The 25,129-nt window shown below is 41.1% G+C and overlaps 1 protein-coding gene across 5 annotated transcripts in view; it reads left to right on the top strand.

Moving 5' to 3' along the window:
* Nucleotides 1-9,816: 9,816 nt before the first annotated feature.
* The window catches only part of LOC310870914 (ATP-dependent 6-phosphofructokinase, platelet type-like), a 49,714-nt gene continuing 34,401 nt past the window's right edge, over nt 9,817-25,129 (top strand). For 4 of the 5 annotated variants that reach the window (XM_083782283.1, XM_083782285.1, XM_083782284.1 and 1 more), the window contains exons 1-7: nt 9,817-10,049; nt 14,154-14,227; nt 16,743-16,820; nt 18,429-18,618; nt 20,180-20,345; nt 22,027-22,071; nt 22,210-22,318. In XM_083782283.1, coding sequence (XP_083638409.1) covers nt 9,941-10,049; nt 14,154-14,227; nt 16,743-16,820; nt 18,429-18,618; nt 20,180-20,345; nt 22,027-22,071; nt 22,210-22,318 — 771 coding nt within the window. In that variant the 5' untranslated portion in view covers nt 9,817-9,940. Of the gene's footprint in view, nt 10,050-14,153; nt 14,228-14,312; nt 14,414-16,742; nt 16,821-18,428; nt 18,619-20,179; nt 20,346-22,026; nt 22,072-22,209; nt 22,319-25,129 lie in introns of those variants that run through there. The other variant, XM_083782287.1, reaches the window with a different exon arrangement.

A 25,129-nucleotide genomic window follows, 5' to 3' on the forward strand; every position in this document is an offset into this window, starting at 1 on the left:
CACTCATCCTTGGCCTAGAAGTGGAGTTGTGGAATACCCTCTTTAACTAATGATATTACACATAGTGACTTTACCATTAGTAATGCTGAGGACCAATGATGAATGAGTTCACGATAAATTTGTGATGAATTAATGGATGAGTTCATCATTAATTCATCAATAATTTATTATTATAGTCGTGTATGCATTTGCCCCCTCAAGGTAAGTTAAGTATATCTTAGGTTGATTTTACCTAGGGAGATGATTGCAGCCTGGTACCCTGTCAAGCCCATCCAGCATAGCCTGGTTAATAAACCAGACCGAATCAGCCGTTGGCAAAAAAAAATTGCCTACCGGCGGATTTCGGTCTGGAGAGGCTCAATTGTACGCCCATTTTCTACACACGAAAACGTGTGCGCCCAATAGGGACACGGTATGCAATATGGGCGGGCTTTGGTACAGTGACGTTCAATGCTTGAGACCTTTGACTGACAGTAGCTCTGACCAATTGCGTCAAAGAGAAAATGTTTCCCTGGAAATGAAATCCAAGCTGAGCCTCCCCAGACTAATATCCCGTGGATCCGTGCGATATTAGTCTGGTTTATTAACCAGGCTACATCCAGCACACAATGCCAGGGTTGGATGGGTGGATTGTTTTCTGGCTGTTATAAATACTGTAAATGTCTCCCTTATAAAGTCCTTTGAGGTTTGATCTGAAATGGAGGAAGAGGAATATCCAGTGATCACATGATGGTTCTATAGCCCAAACAAATAGCCCCGAAAAAATATATGTCAATTGTTTTGAAAATACTTATTTGTACTGTAAAGAAAATGAATAAACATATGTTTAAAAAAAATAAAATAACACTGCGGATTCCAATACGATCGTCACAGTTTGATAATGGGGAGATGATTCTTTTTTAGTCTATGTTCACTGCCAAGTTGTGATAGTCAAAAGTCCTAGGCATTATTCAAATACTGTATTTAATGATACAGTAGGTTTATTCGGCCATGTCATATGATATTACATGGATTACACCACAAATCAATGTTGGTATTAAAACCACAAAGGAAAAAACGTTCGGGCTTAGATACACCTGCATTATTTCTGGACGAAATTAAAATGAAGTGTACTGCAAAAAATGGTTATGATTACTTAATAAATATACAGTATGAATGAAAATTAACTGTATCTGAGGGATGTTTGGCATACAATATATCGGTGATCAATTTAAATGGATTGTACACTTCTAGATCTGCATGAGGAATCAAAGTATAGCTACTAACCTATGAAGTACCATTGATCGCATGAGCATGACCAGACTGACGATACACGATAATGTCATCGCACACAGGTAGCACACTGTCAACGACAATAGCATGGTATGAAGGGAGAATAAAACAGATCTGCATGAAATACAAGATATAGCGTCCATATTCACATAATATCCCATAACAACGGATTGGTCTGAGGGGGGAAATTCAAAGAACTGTAAATTTGGTTCAGTTGACATCCATCCAATCAATGCAAACAATTACCCACCTTCCAACAACCAAGTATAGAAAGTCACAATTTGGACAACCTCCATTCTGTCGTCAGAGAGGACGATGTCAAAGCCAAGCAGCAGGAAGGCGATGTTTTCATCAATGCCAGCATGGACAATATGGAGAGTAGGAATAACTTGAACGACCAGCAACAATGCCATCTGAAAGGAGACAAGTTGTACATTTACAGAGCTGTAGGAGCTATGTTATTTAATTCACACACACACACACACACACACACACACACACACACACACACACACACACACACACACACACACACACACACACACACACACACACACACACACACTATAAGATGAGACTAAAGGGTAATAATACAGTGCTCTAGCCTCTAGGTGCAGGTGCAAGTGTATTGTATTCTTGGATAACTTACATGGTAGATTGCCACAAAGGCAACAAATGCTGAGATGGACAGCTTGAGGGGAAAACGGAATACTAGAAGAAAAATTGCATTTTTATTTTACTAACTATAAAAACTCAAATTGTTACATTTATTACATTACACAAGATAGATATGTAGGCACGGTGGAGGAGGATAGACTATGTAGTCTGTGTGATCTAAAGCAAATTAAATGCATTTTGTTTTTTATTGTCCATTCTACAACTCCATTAGGGAGAGACTTTTTAATGAGGAGGAGGGCCATTTACATGTAAAATGGCCTTGTTATGATTGTTTTCGTTTTATTTTATTTTATTTGTTTTCTTTTCTTTGTTTGTTTGTTCGAATAATTTACAAATATGTATGAACAGGAAGTGTCAGTTGTATTCAGTGTATTCTGTGAAATGTGTCATATAATCCCATATAGGATGGGCCAAAGTGGCATGACACGAAAATAAAATTTTCATTCATTCATACACAACACTACTACAACAAAAACAAAACAAATGTTTGTTCGGAAAGACTCACCTTTCTCTGGAGTGTAAATGTAACTCTTTAGTGTATCAGCTACTTTTTGAGACAGTGTTGGTTTGTCTGTGCTTGTAGAGCTGGACAGCACAGGAAAATCATATTTATCACATGAGCCCATAGTTCTATACCTCCAGTTCTAGGCTAAACAGAAGTTGTTTTTTTCTTCCTTTCCTAAGATAATAGTTCAATGTTGAAATGAGTGGTATTCCCCTTTAAAGTGAGCCATGTGATCCAGAAGTGCATTTCACAGAAAATCAACATAAGTACTGTACTCCAATAACATGAGAGTAAATGTATCTTATTTGTTCACCTGGGGGTTGATGACTTTTTCTTTAGAAGGGATTTCACATAGGCTGTGTAGTAGCTGCTGTCAAGGTCCTTGGAGCAAAACACAGAATAGTTCTTATTGTAAGTCAACTCTTTCTGCTTGGTACTCATACAGCTCCAGACATTCACTCACTGAGCAGCCCCACTACAGCAGATTTACTATATAATGGCCCTATCTTGGGTGCCGCCTTACCCCTTATTTATGACAAAACCTTTTTAGGCTTTTTCTTAACATATTTTTTGTTCAAATAGCCAAAATCGACACATTGTGAGCTTGTAGATCGGATATTTGAAAATGTTTTTCAAAATAGGGCCAGCACAGCACTCAATACATTTTCACATACCGGTAGTTTTATTTTTCAACCTTAACGGCCTCCCTCAGAGGCAAATAAAATGTGAAAAGGAATTTTTTGTTGAGTGCTGGCTGTCTTCTACTATACTTTACCATAATTAAAGTTCATACTGTATATTATTGTCAGTAATCTTTTTTTTTTACACGCAACAATTTTATTTTATAATTCAAACATCAACAATCAAACAGATTATATACATTTATTGACCTAGTCTGACCAGCATATTGTATGTGCGTCAGTAGAATCACATTCATATTTATAAAAGTTGGTGTAACACCTCTTCCTTATTAATGTATTCAAGTAAGTCACCATATAGTTCAGCCTTATTGTTATGATTATCTAATATTAATGTTCATAGTTGCTCTGTGTGTCATACTTTGCATCTAAACTAACCCAATAAGCCCTGGGAAACGTGCTAACCACGTGACTGTCAGTTTGCTAAATTATAATGATAAACCCTAAATTGTGTAACTAAGAATTGTAATTTTTGTGGACCTTTGCTCTCACACTTGCTTCCAATGTCCAAAGAAAGTTTGCTCAAGGCACAAACATCACTACAGAGTAGTGCATGGCTTGCCATTTTACTAACATGGAAGGATGAAAATAGAACATTGTAGAAAACCTCAATGTTAAATAAGCTATTTATTTGTAAATGACGTAATTATGTAAAAAATAAAGCATTTGGAAAATGGTCTGAAGTAATACGTAAAGTATATAGGATTTGAAAATGCATGGTACATAATTAGCAGACCTAAATGTATCCTTCAACTACAGTATGCCCCTAATGAATGGCTGATCACAGGTTTTGTAGCAATTTGTTGCAAGTGTATTTTTAGGCCTTAAATGTTAAATGTTCAAGTCTGTTCAGATCATCATATAATTTACATTACTTACATCGGATGTACTGAAGTACTTTGAGCTCTTGGACTCGCTTCCCGTACCCAGGAAAGCCTGGCTGAAGTCTTAGGAGGCAGGAGGCACATAGCAACCAAATGTCCTGTGAATCCAAGTTGCAAATCTTGTAAGTTGCTTCTTTGCCCTCTGTCCTAGGGTGTTCTCCTCTCTGTCTTGAGGAGGCAGTGGATCGCTGGTCTCGCTGGTCTCGCTGGTCTCGCTGGTCTCACCGCCAAACATGACTTTCTCCAAGAGGCACTGTGGTAACACACCGAAGTCCTGAGCATTCTCTATGAAGCACTGAATGACTGCTCTCTGCAGCTTGAGGTTGTTTAAGATGGAAACCAAGTTGGTTCTTCTCAGTTGGTTCTTCTCAGTTTCCTCTCCAGGTGGAAGGAGGTTAGGTGGAAGGAGGTTAGGGGTGAAGACCACAGACAGGTTATTGCTGTCCATCTTGTTCTTTGCACTCCTCTTGGACACACTGTGGAGGAAGTCAAAAAGGTAGCGCAGCACGCTGATGTTTCTGTCAGGCAGTTTGCAAGACAGCAGCAGTGTGGCGGTGGTTCTGTCCTCCTCACTGGTCAGCTCCTGGGCCTTCAGAAAGGCATCATGCAGCTCGGTGGGCAGGATGGGTTCTGGAAGCTCCCTGAAGAACTGCTTCACCAGGCCGGCCACAATATGGGGATCTGCTGTGGACAGACACTCTTCCTTGCCCGCATCCAGCTGGACCCTGAGTGCTTCTTGTTTAGTTTTGGAACCTGCTAGTCTGAACAGGCCCTCTTTGTCAGTGTGCTCCAGCAGCATGGCACATGCTCCCACCAGGAACCTTGGCACATCCCCGTGGTCAGTATGACACTGTAGGCTCTTCAGCGGTGCTCCGAAAATTCTGGAGGATTCCATGTCAGTTGTTTCCACCATAATACAGTTGGTAAAACTTGTGTGACTATTCTGCTTGCTAGCACTAGTAGACAGGATTTCCATTAACACTAAATCAAAGGTGTTTGTCTGTGACAGGCTGCAGCCCTTTTTATTCCAGATCAGCTCTGGTTCAGTAAACAAATAAATCACGCTGCTACCATGGTTACCGCGCAGCTCCACCAACCAGAAACGGTGATTCTGTCAACAAAGCAACGTCACACTGTCGCTGATGTGACCACGCCGCTACCATGGTTACCACGCAGCTCCACCAACCAGAAAGTGATTCTGTCAACAAAGCAACGTCACACTGATGCGACCACGCCGCTACCATGGTTACCGCGCAGCTCCACCAACCAGAAAGTGATTCTGTCAACAAAGCAACGTCAAACCGACACGGGCCGCCACGTCACAACCTACCAGACACCACGTCATAACCAACACGGGACGACCCGACAGTGACGCTCTGGCCCAACTTAAATAACGCGCTGCGGCGCTACCATGGTTACAACGGGCATCTCCACCAATCAGAAACGGTGTTCGCTCAAAGCACAGGCTCAGAGCTTCTATGGCTCTGGTGATCCCATACCCCGGCCGGTTGATCGCACCCTGATTGGTTAGATTCGTCGCCGGGCAACGGGCGGTTATCGTTTTGCTCAGAAATGGAATCAGTTGTATTAAAAATATAAATAGCGTTGGATTCATACATGAATAATAATAATAATAATAATAATACAATTTATTTGTTAGTAGGCTATCATGTGTTTCTCTCTCTCTCTCTCTCTCTCTCTCTCTCTCTCTCTCTCTCTCTCTCTCCTTATTTCCTCATGGGTTATTACTTGCGCAAGCAGAGCGCGCAAGTAATAATTTCGCCCGGTCTCTTCCGCCGTGACAGCTGTCCCGCCATTCGATGTTTATGCAGAAAAACATCAAATCTGTGCCTGTTATGCTGGGACCAAACGACCACAAATGACCATATCTCTTACGTCATCATTTAAGAAATATGGTCATTTGTGGTCGTTTGGTCCCAGCAAAACATTTGCTGTTTTCTTGCATAAACATCAAATGGCGGGACAGCTGTCACGGTTTTTGGCGCAAAGTAACCACAGTAATCAGCTAATCAACTTACAACTACACACTCTATATAGTATATGTATATGTATGTCCTACGTCATCATTTACAGCTAGCCATACGTATACTACATAATCAGTATAACATAAAATAGCAAATTGTGCCTGATCTGCTGGGACCAGAGTACGTGTTGTGTATATGTATGACTAGCTCTCAATGATGACGTAAGAAATATGGTCAATTGTGTAATCTGGTCCTAGCAAACCAAGCACAGATTTGCTGTTTTCTTGCATAAACATCAAATGGCAGTCCTCGGTGCAGTATGAAGTAGGTAGGTAACAAATAGTTACACCTACAGCGGTCGAAAGTACTTGCACGCTCTGCTTGCGCACTAGTTGGCCATTTATGGCCTACTAGTGTGCAACAAGCAAGTATGCACTCGACAGAGTGCAGTTCTAGTTTACTTTTGTTGCCCTTTTATCCAACCACCAGATGAAGGCAAGCTGCAATGTCCTACATTCCTATCCTGGTGGAGACCTGTGCCCAGAAGGGCACTTTTTCTAGTTTATATTGGTCTTGTACATATTGTCTTTAAACACAGCCTACTCTAACGAGTGGAGAACAATGGAATTTCAGACATTTAGCAGATATTCTTTTCCAGTGCAACTTTAGGCTAGTGTGAAATCAGAGTGCAAAGAGAGCAGTAGGCTAGTCCTTAAAAACGGGTCATTCTTCTTCTTCTTCTTCTTCTTCTTATCTTACCCCTATTATTATTATTATTATTATTATTATTATTATTATTATTATTATTATTGTTGTTGACATTTGTGATCAACAGCACATTTCTATTTTAGTTTAGTCATGTCTTTGGACTGAATTTAGTTTTAGTCAGATTTTAGTCACCTGGAATGTTTTATTGTCGACTAAGTGTCATGCAATTTTAGTCGACTAAATCTACCATTTGATTTAGTTGACTAAAATGTATTTTGCTGGGCCTTGATGCCGTTGTAATGACAGATTTTACACTTGCTGAAAATATTCAATCTACAAGCTCACAACGTGTCACACTGCGATGCGTTGTGAGCTTGTAGATCTGTTATTTTCAGCATGCAGCCAAGTGTAAAATGACTTACCGGTAGCCTATACTGGGTCTCTTGTCCACTAGTCCCTTCCTAACATTTTAGTCTAGTTTTTATTTGTTGACGAAATTCAGTCAGTATATAAGTCTTAGTTTTAGTCATCGTAGCTTAGTTTTAATTTAGTTTCCATTTAGTTTTCCTCAGTGGAAAAAGGTAGTCGACGAACATTTTTCGTCATAGTATTATAGTCGACGAAAACAACATCACTCTCATCACTGTCACATGAGAGTGAGAATGTGTTTATATGTAGTTCTGACTACATGGAGGAGTTTGTCCACGGACCACAGCTGGGGGACAGCAGCAGCCTTAGCCTATCAGGATTCAGGAAGCTTATCAGTCGAGTGAGCATGGGTATGGTATGGACCGATTATATATAACTCTATGGTAAGGACCCAGGTTAGGGTTCTCCCTCAAAAACTGATGATCGCTTGCATCTTTTAAAACAGGAAACATGAAAATCCACCTTTCAAATTTTACAAGGGAGAGGAAATGATCCTTCCCCCTTAAACAGGTGACCCCCCATTCATTCCCCCCCCCCCCTCTGTACATGCATTTTTACTTTTTTGTTGTTGTTATTGATGATATTGAATTTTGTTGTTATTATTCATGTCATGTCTATGAGATGATTGCATAGGGCCTAAATGGAAACAAGACTGCAAGGACTTTTTTTGGTGAGCTATCCTTTTTGAGTGTTTTTACTGTACTGTGTTTTCACATTAGTGTTCAATAAACTATTCGATCATCAATCAAAACAGGGGGGCAGATGAGGTAAGAGAAGAGTCTAGATTATAGAATCTAGAGAGTGCATGCTTGCATGTTAGTGCACGTGTGTGTTTTACAATACACTTTGTGTGCACTAACATGCAGCAAGTAGGCTATACAAGCACATGCAACACATGTACAGAGAGAGAGGGGGAAGAGAGAGAGAGAGAGAGAGAGAGAGAGAGAGAGAGAGAGAGAGAGAGAGAGAGAGAGAGAGAGAGAGAGAGAGAGAGAGAGAGAGAGAGAGAGAGAGAGAGAGAGAGAGAGAGAGAGAGAGAGAGAGAGAGAGAGAGAGAGAGAGAGAGAGAGAGACACCACTTAACCCCTGTCTGATGTTAGCTTGACCTATGTCAGTTGTATACTGTAGAGTATAGGCTGTCTATATTTAGCATGTGTACATCACTGAGCGTTGAGTACCAGATGAGTTATTCACTCCTCCATGCTCAGACTCTGAGGTGAGATGTGTTTGTGAGAGGGTCCTTTGAGGTGCAAGTTCAAGGAAAGGTAGCCTGAGGTCTTCACTATGTTTCTGGGTCATGAGATCTTTTATGTCATTGTGACATGATATTATTAATTATAGTTTTGTTTTGTAACGCACACATGCACAGTTACGCACGCAAACACACACACACACACACACACACACACACACACACACACACACACACACACACACACACACACACACACACACACACACACACACACACACACACACACACACACACACACACACACACACACACACACACACACAGTCTTTCCAGTACACTTTCTTTAACATTTATTGGGTAAGAATTGTGGAATAGCTAACAGACCGGGTGTGCTAGCCATATAAGCTTCCATTGTAGCCTACCCTCTGTGTGCCCTCACAATCTAATGCCACTGAATAGAGATGGGGAGATAGAAAGAATAAAAGGGCCCAAAGTGGACAGGGATGGTGGTATAGTATAGTACCAAAATATGAAATCGAGTAGGCTTTTTTAGCTTTCTTTAGTCCTCTTGAATTATTTATGCTTTTATGTTAAATTCTTCTCAGATTCGGTGTCAACTGCAAGAAAAACTAATCAGATCAAAGTTTTATAACATTATTTTATAACATTGAGGTGGGTAATATATTTATGATTCATATATTTAACTCTAGCCAAGATATAGAATATCTTTCACCCCCGTTTCTCCCCAATTTAGTCAATGCCAATTAATTCCTCCCATTTATGTGTTGCTGTAGGATACAGTAGCTGCTGTGTGAAGTCATATGGAGCCCTGACTCCTTAGCCCCATTTATTTATTTTCTCCAAATAAAAGTTCTAGTCAGTGATCAAGGTGGTCCGTGTTTCAAATGCCAAATAATGGGCCTTAAATAATGGGCCTTGATATGAATAGGGTTGAAAACTACTGTTATAGGCTACTTCATACTACTGGAATCCATGACTCCTAGGGGGGTGAGTCATTCATTATCCATGCATCATATCCATTTGACCAACAACAACAAACTGGTTCTAAATGTGAGAGGCAAAAGAAAAGAGTAAAAAAGGTCCCCTTCATTCAGCATTTTATCCGTGGCTTGTATGTAGCTTTTGTATGAAAGCTATGGCCGTCCGTGCTGATTAAACCATATGAGCGACAGGTTCAACCCCTGCAATATTTGACTTGCACATATGTCTACAATCTTATCATTAATTGAGTTGAGTTCTTAGTAATCCCTGCTTGCAAATGCTCTCCGGGCAGGGGACGTGATCTTAACGCCTATTGGACGGTCCCGGCTATCAATCACCGGGCAAACCGGGTAGAACGCGTTCCTATTGGCTGGCTGTGACGAGCCCAGGTCGTGAGTAGCAGGACGGACCAACGGGGGCGGGTGGTTCTCAACTTCTCACTGCAGCAGCAGACGCGCTCCTCTCTTAAATGCGCACACACCTGCTTAATTCTAGCCGAAACTTAACTTTACCACTGAACAGTTTCCACTTTTTAATTACATATTTTAAAAGACGTTTTTTCCTGCCTTTACTCAAGTACCAGGATGGGTTCAGGCATGCCGCCGCGGCAGGACACAATCAAGAAATTATTGGAGAATCTCTCCGGCGCTGGGAAATCCATCGGCGTGTTAACAAGTGGAGGAGATGCTCAAGGTACCGTTGATACACTGTAGTTCACACACGTGTTGAAGCAATTAAGATGATGAAGGATGATGCGGGGCTTCAGTAGAACTACTGATATCCTTTTATGTTGTTGTGTGTGTGTCCTTGTCCTTAAAAATGTGCAACAACAACGACGCTATATGTAGGCTACAGTCGGAGTCTGAGACCTATCATACAATTACAGGGCGTTATTTCAGAATCACAAATATCCTTCCATACACCAAACGTAACGTAACGTAGCCTGCATGGGCTATGTCATCGTTTTGGGACGATTTAAGGTGATTTGACTATTAATACACCGTCTGTTGACAAAATGTGCTTTTTGATAGATATACGGTATATCAACAAGTGACATGGTGACCTTGCCATTTCTCTTTAAATAATTGAGAAGTACAAGTTGTTCATTTGGCACCCTGCACTGCGGTATGATCCACCCATGTGTCCATACATGTCCCCCCCTCAATCTCTCTCTGACTGTGTGTGTGTGTGTGTGTGTGTGTGTGTGTGTGTGTGTGTGTGTGTGTATTCAGTCAGTATTTAATATCCTTGCGTGTAGCCTACTTGATAATGATATCTGGTTCGATATCTATTATTTTGAGATATAGTACAGTCTATTGGATACCATAGTTGTACAGTAGAAAACACTAACTTGTAGTAGTATACTACAACAGTAGTTCTCATAGTGGGATACGGCTGGGACCTCCTTGGCCAGGCATGGGTCTTTGAGGGGCTTCCAGGAGATCCCCAGCACAATGAGGAACACTAGTTAAAGCATTCAAGCCCTATTTCATACCATGGAATAGCAGAAATAGCCGATATACAATGTCACACCCCATCACATTACGGCGTGAGCGTATATTGTCTATTTTAGCTATTTCTGAAGATTCAAAGTGGAGCAATTTCACTATTAATTTACTATACTAGAAGTTAGTCCAATGAGAGACCGTGTAAAAAGAATGAGAACTGAATGATGTACGTAATCTAATCTAATAACAAAAGTTTTTCAAATGTGGTGGGCCCACAGCTTAACCTGTATCAATTTGGGGGTCATTGACATGCAAATGTTTGAGAAGAGAACAGTGCCATTGGTCTCTAAGATTACGATGGTGTCTAGTCAGTGCGACACCATCATACTACAGAGTATAAAAGAGGCTTGGGATGCTGCCATAATCTCTGGGCTACGTGAGTAGTGGCGAGTCTGTCCTGACTGAGTCATTGTTCGCAGGAGCCCTATTGGGCTGGATCCAGAGTCTATGGTAGGGATGGGAAGATAGGAAAATGACATGATTCATGATTATTGTGGCAAAGAATAATTGCCAATTTGCCATTAAGATGGTATTGCGATAATCAAAAGCTGCTTAAAACTTAAAATGACACTTTTGTTAACCACTTGAACCCCCAGCATCCCTATTCTGGGGGGAATGTTCACCCAAAATAGCCGATCTACAAGCTCACAACACGTTGCAATGCGAAGCGTTGTGAGCTTGTAGATCTGCTATTATTTGGCGAATCGATTTATAGAGTGAAATGAGTATGACAGAGGACAATTGCACAATAAATAAATTAAAATCTCTACAATACGATTATTGTGTGTTTTTTAATCACGATAAACGATAATAACGATTAACGTCCCATCTCTAGTCTAGCCCCTAGCCCTGGGCCTGACGTGGCTCTAGACTCCGATAGAGCTTTCTTTGCTGCCGTAATTTATATGATTGAGGAGATAACAGCTCTTGGCGCAGTTGGCGGATTTAAAACCAAACATCATCAAAATCAACAGATGTTTACCGTATATACATTAACACTACACAGTATAATACACAGTATAATTGTTATGATACCTTTAGTCTCAGTCTGTCAAAATCAGCTTGTTTTGTCAGTCAGTTGGTCGGTTGGTCAGTCTGAAAGGTCTATCTCTGTTCTGTTTCAGTAGCCTAGTTTATTGTATCTTGTGTATGACCTAAGCAATGCATTTTGGTCATAATACTTAATTAATTAATGAATACAGAATGATATTACATTGATCAACTTAATACTAGGTATAGGTTATGTCAGCAGGGATGCATCTCATTTTATGTTGTATCTATCAGCCAAAGGCATAACATTGCAGGGGTAGACAATATTGTCATGGAAACAACAATGAAGTTATGGCTTATGGAATAACACATGTGTGTTCACTTGCACGCACACATATAAAGAACGCTCTCATCTTGTACAGTGCAAAAGTGACAGGCGTCTTCAACAACCATGCATGCATGCATGTTTAGATGACATGAGCTAGGAGCAACCGGAAAGGACAGCAAAACTAAACAAAACTTAGCCTTTCGTTACCTCTATGTGTATGTGTATCTGTATGTGGATCAGGCTCTGGAATGGTTGGCATCAGTTGGAGCAATTTTATAGAGGGCTCCCCTGACCTTTGGGCTACTGGGCCTGAGCCCAACAGGCCCCTTTGGGAATCCAGCTCTGGAACCCATACAGTCATACAGTCATACAGTGAACCAGGGAATGCTTTCACGAATGCTTGAAAGGGCGGCTGATAATGATGTGAGCATCCACGCTGATGAACGATGACGTTCTGTAAAACAGTGGTGTCAAACACGTGCTGCCCGCTCAATCTGCACGGAGCCCTTCAGCTAGCCTGCATAAGTGATGACGGTCATATAGAGGCCACGGGTATGTGCGTGACATCATAATCATACCCGGAAGATATGTACTGAGTGGCAAAAAACAACTTTCTGGTTGACAGCCCATGCATTCAAACAGAAACGTCCTATTTGATTGCATTAAACAACGTTAAATGAAGTTAGACTCACTTTGCCACTCACTTTGCCACTCACTTTATGCATGCGCATCGCATACCCTCTATAGCTGTTATTGAGTGTGAAGATGGAATTTCTCACTGACACTGAAGTCTACCATTGCTGCTGGGTTGTTTGGTTTGACACTAAACTAAATGCAACAACGGAATCATAAGTAATGTCTTGACTCTTGAGCCTTGCTGTGATTTCATAAACCAGGCTCACTAAATGTGATTACAACTATGATGCATTGAGCCAATCTTGGGGTATAAATGTGTTTATTATGTTCCAACAAAGGAAATGTATTTATGTTCCATTCATAAATGCTGCCTGTAAGCCAATGTATGGAAATTGAAAATATGTTTATAATTCAGTCTTCTGCTGTAGCAAAACTCCATCTTGGGGCATATGTGATTCATAGCTGCACATAAACAACATAATGTAAATGTACACATACATCCACACATAAGGACTGTATCTGACATGTGAGCAAAACATGTTGCTTGCTTTAGACAAGACAGTGAAGACAGGCATGAAATTGAGAGAGGGGGAGGGGAGACAGGTCTCTCCACCTATATAGAACTCATGGTTGCCATGGTTATGTGGATGATGATGACACACTGTCCCGTCAGCTACTAGCAGCACTCACATGCCGCACGCTGCCTACATTAATTTGACATACTATATGTGAGCAGTATGGATGACTCATTCCCATTGGGTTATTATGTAATTGCTACTACTGTACGTCCCCGGCTGCCCTCAACTCTCGATTCAGAACCATTTCATGTGTAACCCCTCTGTCCAATGAGGAGCCTCCCTGGTCTCCTAGCGACACAGAGTCAGCACCACTCTAGTCTCTCGATTCAAAAGAATGCATCACTGGCAGAGCCAGCCCAATCAAATTGAGTGGGCGAGAATTACATGTGTGTGTTCGCTTTGTAATGTCGTCCCACTGGAAACAAAGTGAAATTCATTCAACATGGCTTCCTCTGAGCCGAGAACGCTACGGAAACGTAGTAATGTTGTTAGAGTTTGTGGAGACGATTTAAAGTTTGGACAAAAAGGACAAGTATTTAATTAACTGTTAAAACAGGAATTGAAGACTGCTTTGCACAATATCCCCTTTAGATAATAATGATAATGATAATTGCACAAAATAGATTTTTACAGGTTAGCAAAATGACAATTAATTTACCATTTCCATTCCCCATCCCCTCGCTCCTCCTCTCTTTCCTGTTTTACTACACTCCTCGTCTCCTTTCCTTCCACTACTCCTCTCCCACTCTGCTCTTAGGTATGAATGGGGCAGTGCGGGCGGTGGTCCGGATGGGGATCTATGTGGGAGCCAAGGTGTTCTTTATCCACGAGGTAAGAGCTATGCTGACTCAGACACCCAGACACAGCGCCGCCCCGGGGCTGCACGGTGGCGTGGGGTGAGGTGGGGGGTCTAATATGTACTTGCCAGTGAACTTAATGAGGCCCGACTGGCCCTTTCGCACTGATTCTCTCTGCGGCCGCCAGCTGGCTCCATGCATACAGACTGCTGCACTTAAGGTCAGTACATGCAAAACCGTAGAAGAGTCTCTGGTGGGAGAGAAGACAGCAACGTTGTCATTATGCAGGGACCTACATAATGCCTGATTAATACTTGGTTGTGCATCATGCTGTGCACCGAAAATAGCAGATGTACAAGCTCACAACACATTGCTCTACGACACATTAGTGAGCTTGTAGATCTGCTCTTTCTTTTGGTGTGTTGATACCAGCAACTACAACTACTAATCAGGCTTAGAGTGTACTTTGACTGCCCAAGCATCCACCATGACACCCCTACGGCCCCCTAGGCCATGGGATGAATCTTAGATTAGCCAATCTACATGGACACATTGTGAGCTTGTAGAACTATTTTAAAATGTTTTAAAATAGTAAGAAATGGCAAATAAGTTTAGGGACAAGGGGCAAGATAGTGCCCTAGTCTCTAGTATGGCAATACTCACTCAATATGACTCTCAGCCAAATGAGAGTCATATGAAGTTGGACATAGACAAGACCACTGAATGTGTTGACTGAATAATCATGTGTAAATAATAGTCAAGTGCGTGAACTAGGTAGAAGTTTAGCTTAATCAAACATATTGAACACACTTTGTTTTAAACCAAAGTCCTTTCTGAACACTTTATTTAACCTCTTCTGGAGCACGTCTGAGAACTTGTGGTCAAAATTAGGTAAGAAATCATGGTTACGAGATTTGGATTGTATCTGCACTTGGTATCTGTCCCGAATATGAGACATGCCCAAAATGTGGAGCTCACACATGGTGAGCATATCGCCACTCCAACTGGTAAGAACCCACAAGCACGACTCAGATACCATCAGGTAATACATCAGTGTTCATATCATGTTTTATTCCAGTAAACACTAGTCACTAGGCAGGGGTCAGAATCAGTTCAGGCAGTGAGTCTGAAGGGTCCAGGTGATCAAGCTTGAGGTTGAAGAATCAGGTAGTTGTGCTGGAAGGCTTATATAGAGTAATACCAATAGGCAAGAACAAGATAATCTCTCATTTAACTTTTGTGTACAGTATTTACTAGTCTGTACCCAACAGTTCTTTTTATCATACTGTACAATAGCTTACTGTTAGCATGGCTAATATGTGATGATTGAGACGTGGCCTTCATTGGAATGTGTACAATAAATAGCAGCTGCTGTTGTGTCTGTCAACATGTGCTAACATTGTCTGTGGAGAATGGGGGGCTTTTTATAGTATAATTGGACCAGCTATTGGCCAGCTTTAGGTATCAATGTCTATGGTATCAATGCTTCCACTGTTATGCTCCTCTGAGCCGGCCTGTGACTAAACACAGACCTGAATCCCAATCTTTCATACAAGGGACTAAATAAATTTCGCTCCTATGCCACCAAAATGTGGTATGCCCTACCTGTCATTAAGACATGCAAATCCCTTGACTCCTTCAAAACCGCTCTCAAAGGGCACCTACGGACGGCTGCAATTCGAAACTGGCCCCCGTAAAATCCCCCCACCCACCACTTTTTCCCCTCACTGTTCTTTTTCCCTTTTTACCTCCTATGATGATTTCCTGTTTTTGGCTATATAGTAGTGTATATTATAGTTTCTAGTCTCTAAATGTTATGATGAATTGAACATGGTAGACCTTATTGTAAACGATCAGTCAGGCGGATTTTGTTCTGGGTATATACAGGCATATACAGGCGAGTTGCTGGCCAGCTCCATATATGCAGATATAGTATGTATGGAATATATGGAGATTCAGGTGATGATAGTCATGTGTTGTACCAACTTAGTTCATTTGCAAGTGTGACTCGCGTCGCGGCAACCACACTGAGGCTGTCACAATATGGCCATATTTTGACATTTCCATATATGGGCTTAATATTGATGACATCAGGGATCTCCATATGTGTAGCATGTCATGAGGCGTGATGTCACGAGGCGTGACGTCCCATATATGGGCTTAATATTGATTACATCAATTGTAGGCGTGACGGCACGAGGCGTTAGGACAGGCATCCATATATGGAGGCGTGACCGACCGAACGACTGATGGGTTTTGCAAGTTTTCATAATAATCTGCGACTTTCGGTCGTAATAAGTCAGATATTGTCAGAAAGTAAATCTATCAGTAGCATAATCTGCGACTGGACTGTCAACAAAGACAAGACATGCTTAAGGGTTTGATGTCATGTTGGTACTGTTTGGCTATGAATCCTATAACAACATTGTCCAGCACAAAAGTGCCGTTTTCATCTCAAACCAATGATTGTGTTTTCATAATTTCGTAAATGTCAATTTAACCAGTAAATATTTAGTTCTGTCTAATGATTTCATATATCTCCACTCCAGGGATACCAGGGAATGGTGGATGGTGCAGAAAACATTCAAGAGGCCTCATGGGAAAGTGTGTCCAGCATGCTGCAAGTGGTAAGAACAGCACTCTAAGGACAATATCTCTCAATGTGTACAGTTACTTTATTGGAGGTATACAGTAGGCCTGTAAAGTCGAACCCTATGTAGTAGGAATGCTCTTTTCAGGCATGCAACGTCACTGTGTTGATTCTAAAATAGGTTATCTATGTTCTATCTAAGCTCTATCAGCTTTCAAACACACACTAGAAGGTCCTTTCAGACGGGGAGCGGGTGACGCAGGTGTTGTCGCCTGGATCAACGACAACTCTGCTCCAGCTCTGCTCATGAGGGACGCGTAGTGTAATCCAATCCAGCAATCCAGGCAGGCGTGTGCACGAAATGAGCACGTGCGCAACAATTTCACAGGGAAATATGCTTGCGTAATCCGCGTTTTGACTTTTCTCCAGCTTTTTGCTCTTCCACCTACAGCTTTTGTGCAAATCTCATCTGTTTTACAAGATGTAGAGGGTGTTTTAATCACGTTTGTTGCAAAAACATGCTTTTTGGGGGATAAATCCCCTCCTAATACTTGCACATGATCTTGACATTGTAATTGGCTAGCTAAATCAGTGGGAGGGGCCTACATTTCCATGTGCCATCGATCCAACCACCCTTGGCAATTTCCCCAGAATTGCACCTTCCCTGTACTACTTGCGGGTCCATGTAAAATGGCAAATGGTGCATTTATATAAGCGCCTTTATCCAAGGCGCTTTACATAGATTGTGCATTACATTCACCCATTCACACACACATTCATACACCAATTGCGGCAGACGCCATGCAAGGTGCCAACCAGCACATCAGGAGCAATTTGGGCTTCAGTGTCTTGCCCAAGGACACTTCGACATGTAGACAGGAGGAGCCGCTATTCAAACCGCTGACCCATGGATCATTGGACGACCTGCTCTATGTCTAACGAACGTATGCACCTCACGGGCAAGTGCCTCTGACACCAGACTGATTACACCTCAAAATACATACATCAATAATAGGATCTATTACATCGCTGTACCCACACTGTACATAATTTGATGTTCATATACAGTATTTGAACAGGTAAGGGCTAGTTTCACTCATTTCAAACTTTCAATAATATACCCCAACACAAAATGTACTTTTGACAACCTATGGCTACTGTACTGGATACCATTTGTAATGTCACTCTTGTGCAAGAGTTGGCAACCATGTGTAATGCCAGTAATGCCAATCATATTATTGTAAAAACACTGGATACGTTTATGCTATGATGACACTCTGTGTCGTTCTGCAGGATTCTACCCTTCAGGCTGTGCCCTGCTGTGTTATTATTAGACAGGCTAAAAGAAGTATGAAAGAAACAATAACAATGTCATGGGAGGGAACTGAGGGAAGGAATTCTTAGTTGTAGTAATAGTAGTTCTCAAACCTTTTAGTACCAACAACCCCCAAATTTCTGAAAATGTTTTGTGCCAGGGACTCCCAGAGGATAAGATTTCTGTTTAAAGAAATATCTAAATTATTCAAAACGTTTCAAAGACTTTCAATATCTTCACAGTTTCCCAGCCCATCTGGGGGCCTTATTAGACAATGGGAATGAGGTGCAGCTTTGAGAGAGACTCACATGGTGTCTGTCTTCCCATCAGGGCGGTACAGTGATCGGCAGCGCTCGCTGCGCTGAGTTCAGAACCCGCGAGGGCCGCCTGAAAGCCGCAGAGAACCTGGTGAAGCTCGGCATCAACAACCTGTGTGTGATTGGTGGAGATGGAAGTCTGACCGGTGCCAACAAGTTCAGGGAGGAGTGGAGTGGCCTGCTGGTTGAGCTCCTACAGCAAGGTAACGCCAGGATTTAGTCACTCACTGTGCCCGTCAAACGCCATATTTTCAGGTTTGATCATTTAGTGCCATGTCTTCTGTTTAAGTATAGACAGGTTCAGGCTGTAATCACTAACACAGCGAGCATGAACGGTCCAGGCTTCCTGAATGTCCTGTTTATAACATTTTCCTCAGGAAACGTTATAAACTATCAGAAATATACCTACCTAGCTTCTGTAGCTGTAGCCTACAAAACAATATGTTTTGTCCGTTATTACCAGAGCAAGTTTTACATTGAGCCCAAATTATTCCTAGCTGTTTGAACTGATTTTGACGAGCTCCCCAACACACACACACACACACACACACACACACACATACACACAAAACGTGTGTGTATGGCAGGCTGTTGAAACAATATTAATCATGTGGCTCTCAGGATCCATGTGGGAATGGTCTGACCTATAATTCGGCCAAGGTTTCAGCCCGATCCAAACATCAACTTGCATTAAAAAACTGTTTAAAAGTTAAATATTGGCCCAGGCGGTGGTGTAACCGTCTGGGCACCCGACTGGTAATCCAGTCGCAGTGTGCCGCGGGTTCGACTCCCGAGCCCGACACAGCCTTTACTGCATGTCTTCCCCCATCTCTCTCCCGTTTCCTGTCAGCCTACTGTCTGTCCCTTCAAAAAACCAATAAAAGGCGTAAGCCGCAAAAAGAAAATCTTAAAAAAAAAAAAAAAAGTTAAATATTTATAGTATAGAGACACACACACAGCACGCACGCAAAACATTTTTAAATAGTTCAAATAGCTGATCTACAAGCTCACAATGTGTCGATGTAGATCGGCTAGTTGAACTATTTTAAAATGATTTTCGAAATAGTAAAAAACGGCAAATACGTTTAGGGATAAGGGTGGCGCAAGATGGAGCCCATAGGGTCTTTACCTCAGGGACACTTTGAATATGGCCCCTTCTATTTACAAGGTGGGTTTTCTACCCATTCAGATACAGCAGCCCCCATAAGATTAGTGGAGATGCCGGGGATTGAACCCGGGGCCTCATACATGCGAAGCATGCGCTCTACCACTGAGCTACATCCCCTGTGAGACTTACTCTGACCTCATGTAGTCACAAATCTTAATATGAATAGGAAGGTGTCACTGTGATGATTAAACACTGGACCTTCTACCACTCAGGGACACTTTAAATAAAATAATTAAATCCTACTTTGGAGCCCATTTTTAACCCGGTGCCAATTGCCTAAGCTGTAATCCTGGCTGCTACTCTCCCTCTGCCAACCTGGGGACAGCCCCGAACTGAGCTCATGCTTCCTTCAATGCATGAGGCACTAGCAGGCCGCTTCTTAACACCCGACAGGGGGGGTTCCCGGGTAAGACTACTGTAGCACATGGAAGGCTGGCCAGGGGGAGGCAGTATAGAGACCAGGATTACTCTCTGTTTTTTGTGAGGGTACCTGGAGAACATGCACAGAAAGGCCCTTTTGCCAACCCCACCTAAGGTACGGCCGCTCATGCAGGGACACACTGAGCATGTGTGTGACTGTGTATCTCTGTCCTCAGGTGCAATTGATCAGGAGCAGGTGCGGGCTAACTCCATTCTGCACATTGTGGGAATGGTGGGATCCATCGACAACGACTTCTGTGGTACAGACATGACCATCGGTACAGACTCTGCCCTACACAGGATCATAGAGGTGGTGGACGCCATCATGACCACCGCGCAAAGGTACTCTCCCCTTTTTACTTACATCCATTTAAATTTAAAACTAGAAAAGATAGCAGCAGCAATTATGATAATAGTAATATAAAAAGCAGAACAGCACATTAACACTTAATAATCTATAATGCCATTATGTTATAATGCACTATACATGCAATTATAATGCACTTATAAGGCTTCATTATAAATGTTAATAATTATGCATGCATAACAATTTATAACAAAATTATAACACGTTACAGCTGACACGTTACAGCTGACTAAGTTAGGGTAGTTATAATGTGCAGTTCCACTGAGCTTATAATGCATTATTATAAACCTTGTTCTAAGTTATTATGAATAATTATAAACATTTATAGTGAGTGTTATGAAGCCTTATAAGTGCGTTATAGTGCATTATAAATGAAATTATAATGCATTATAGAACTGACCCTAATATTTGTCTTACCCAAAAAAAATATACAAAAACAATAAAGATTCCCTTGCTCTTTGCAATTTTCTCTATTCAAATGCATTTGCCCCAAAATGGTTCTTTCTACACAATATAATCCTGTTAGTGTCCATTTGTTTCAGAGATTTTCAGATATTTGTACAGAGATATATGAACACTTGAGGATTTTACTTTGTAGAATCACTTGAATATCCATTACTAATGGTTTCCTTTAATGTTGGTGATCTAACAACAGAACATCAGATTAAATCACGTTTAAAGATAAGAGAGAGTGGGCCTCTTCCCTTGGTTAACCCAAGTGGTTTGAAATCTGAGAGACAGTGAGTTTAGACAGAGTAGGGGCGGGGGGAGGAGTTCCGTTAGAGGGGGCTGCTGGTGAAATCTGATACCGGGGATGGCTCAGGACACGTGGCATCACAGTTAAAGAGGACTGCAACTCTAAATCTACATTTATTTGATCAGGTTACTCGTGTTTGCGTTCAGGGCTGTGTTTTTCCAGAGACAGCATATTAAGTAAAAAAAAACAGAACAATGAAGTCACTTCATGCAAACTAAAGTGAGTGAGACAAAGGGAGCGATTGACAGAGCTATAAAGGGGGAGGGTGAGCTGCAGGGCATAGGGCTCTGTGGCGCAATGGATAGCGCATTGGACTTCTAGTCAAGCACTTGAGAGGTGATTCAAAGGTTGTGGGTTCGAGTCCCACCAGAGTCGAGTTTTTGTGGGGTAGTACTACTCTGTCAGGGGAAATAACTGAGTATATAATCTGTGGAACCATTTTGGACAAAATTGACTCTGTTTCTTTGCTGTTTTGTATAATTCTGGTTGGTATATCATGTGACTGAATACACAGCACTAAAGACATTATTAGCAATATTTATATACCAGTAGCCATAAATACTCTTTACTGCACCAGTATTCACCCCCACAATGTGATTCATATCTGTTCTATTTCAGTCCAAGACAAACATTGAGAGTGTCATGTTCTGTGACAACATTGAGTTTACAGAAAAGGGGGTCAGATAACTAAGATTATGTTTGTGTTCATTGTTTATGTCAGTGGTTCTCAAAGGGGGGTCCGGGGTCCTTGAAGGGGGATTCCAGGTCCAGTCCCCAGCAAAGTGATTTAATATAGAAAACCTTTTCACATTAAAACATTTGAGAACCACTGTGTTGACAACTTGATTGTGTGGCCATTGTTTATGTGACATTTCACTGTCCCCTCTATGCTCTCCCAGTCACCAGAGGACCTTTGTACTGGAGGTGATGGGAAGACACTGTGGGTAAGGCTTGTCTCCCTCATTGTGAATAATCAATAATCAATATGTCCAACTCATATTTGTTGACACCAATATTGTAAATTATGTTAAAAATGTTGCATGTGCGCGTGCATGTCTGCGTGCGTGTTTGTGTGCACACAGGTACCTGGCACTGGTCAGTGCGTTGGCCTGTGGAGCGGACTGGGTGCTGATCCCTGAGATGCCTCCTGAGGATGGCTGGGAGGAGATCATGTGCAAGAAACTGTCAGAGGTAACACACACACACACACACACACACACACACACACACACACACACACACACACACACACATACTAATTTGTACATGTAACTAATGACAATTCTTCATGACTTTCTCATGAACTCATCATTAATTCCTGGTCCATTAGTTAATGGTGAAGTCACTATGACTTGTGCTCTATTTTTGGCAAAGAGATATGGGGCTTAAGACTTAATTAAGTGCTTAAGTCATTGTAACTTTACCATTAGTTAACAGTGAGGACCAGGAATGAATGATGAGTTCATCATGATACAAAGTGTTCCTCTTATTGCATATCACCTCGGAGGCAGACAGCATGTTGTCTAAAAGCTTTGGTCAATAATGCAGCATTTATCCACACACGTTTACAACTACATGACTCATTGTTTCTCCCAGTAGATCACCTTCTAACTGCAGTAAATACACCAGAATCTCTCCAGCTATTATAAGCTTTCAAACACACTTAATTTACATAAGTGCGACTCTGGTGGGACTCGAACCCACAACCTTTGAATGCCATCTCAAGCCTTTGACTAGAAGTCCAATGCGCTATCCATTGCGCCACAGAGCCCTTAGAATTTGTTCTGATCCAACCTCTCTCTCACTCTCTCACTCTCACGCCTGCTATGCTCTCACTCACACACGGTCTGTCTTTCTCTCGATCTCTTTCTTTATCTAAAATCTAAGCTTGTACATAGAATTAAATGTATAGACCTTTGATTGCAATGTTATACAGCTCTCTTTACACAAAGTAGGTCAAACTGAACTTAAATACAAACAGAAAATATAATAACTAGTTAACAGATCATTCACAAACTGGAAGTTAATGAGTTATTAATGACTTGTTAAACGTTTGTGAATAGTTGGTTAATTAATTTAAAAGCATGTTATTTATAACATAACATACAACCATACATATTTATATTATTTATAACTATGCCTTATATACAGTATATATTTAATAGATTATGAACAAGTTATACTTACTAATGTCTTGTATGTAAACACATAATAAAGGTGTTGTCTGTTTCCAGTTCAAATCTGCTGCTAAGCCAATCAAATTAAGTTATGGGAATTGGGAAATGAGGAATAGTTACAAGAATAATAACTATTGACATGGTCTTAACAAATGTATTTCCTAAACTTAATATTAACTTAACTTATAATAACTTATTAACATACATTTAACCAGTCATTTATTAACCACCAGTTTGAGTGATTTATTAGCTATCTGTAAGGCACAGTCATATAAATCCATAACAAACTATTAATGAACGATTAATAATTCATTAACTACCAGTTTGTTAGTTAATCATCTATTAACTAGTTATAACAGATAGTTATTCTAAAGTGTTGCCGAATATAAACAACATTTTCCAAGAACTAAAGATAAAGTTTGGCAGCGGTGGGATTTGAACCCACGCCTCCGAAGAGACTGGAGCCTTAATCCAGCGCCTTAGACCGCTCGGCCACGCTACCACACACACTGTTCCTCTCACTTCCTGGAAAACACTCAAGGATCCATTCACTCATTCGGTGAGTCACTGTTTCCCTACCCCCACCCGCACACACACACACACACACACACACACACACACACAGACAGACACCCAGCATGGTGTCTCTGAGTCTCTTTCAGTATTCAATTTAAAGGGCTTTATTGTTTAGTTTAGTTAGTTTATTTTGGTCCTTTTTAAAACAATACATTACAGTACATAACAAAAAGGCAATTTAGAAAGAAAATAACGGTCCTAAAAGGTGTAGGCTGAAGCTAAAAGATTATTTGAATACAAGAAATACAAGAAAAAAGATCACAATCAATACACAATTTTTTTGATTTTGCAATAACTGTCCAAGTGCGAAATGTACAAACAAGGAAACAGCACAAAAAGTAACAAAAAAAATCTAGGTTTCATACATTGTGTGTTAATAATATGTGCAGTGTAGCATAGCAATATGATAGTATTGCCACCTGCTACGGCAGACTACACAACACTTCTCTGTATAGGTAGATACTTAAATAAATAGATACATTTATATATATATATATATATATATATAGTAGAGAACAGAGACTCATACCAACCATATTTCCTTTGTTATTTATACATTAATTAAATAATAGATGCATATATTTATATTTAAGGATGTTTGTGTATTAGATTTTTCAACAATATTTATTCATTTGTATTTATAATAGGGATTCTCCTAATTTCTCCGTTCATTATCAATGGCAAATATGAGACGTGTGAGAACAAAAGCTCTATATAGGAGGGGCTAGCACCCCTCAAAAAACAGAACCGCCTCAAAAAGGCCTCTGCCCGGGCTCTGGACAGGGGCCCTGCCCAGGGTCCATATATGGAGCTGGCCTGTTCTGACATCATAACACTCCATATATGGGCACGCCTGACACAGAACCCCATACATAGGAATAAAGGGACACAGAGAGACACATACATAAATCTCCATATATGGGCATAAAAGGGAAACATAGCCTACATAATAACTGGGTGGGACATGCATTTGACACACGTGTTCCACACCAGCACAATGATGCACGACCTCGCCCTTTATTAGCCAATTGATCACACCTGATCACCCCCCTACTCTAGTATAAAAACTAAAACGTTTTTTTGTTAAAAAGTGAATGCTTTTCCTGTGGTCCGCAATTGCTTCCCATGCTCTCATTGCTCATTGTGGAACACAGAATTCGCTAGCTCACCAACATTGGGCACAACTCCGGTCCGGTCACAGAATTTGATTGGTTACCATCGATTGGTTCGATTGGTTACCATCTTATGA

This window comes from Protomyctophum parallelum, assembly GCF_964188405.1.
Source record: "Protomyctophum parallelum genome assembly, chromosome: 14".
In the NCBI taxonomy this organism is placed as follows: Eukaryota; Metazoa; Chordata; class Actinopteri; order Myctophiformes; family Myctophidae; genus Protomyctophum; species Protomyctophum parallelum.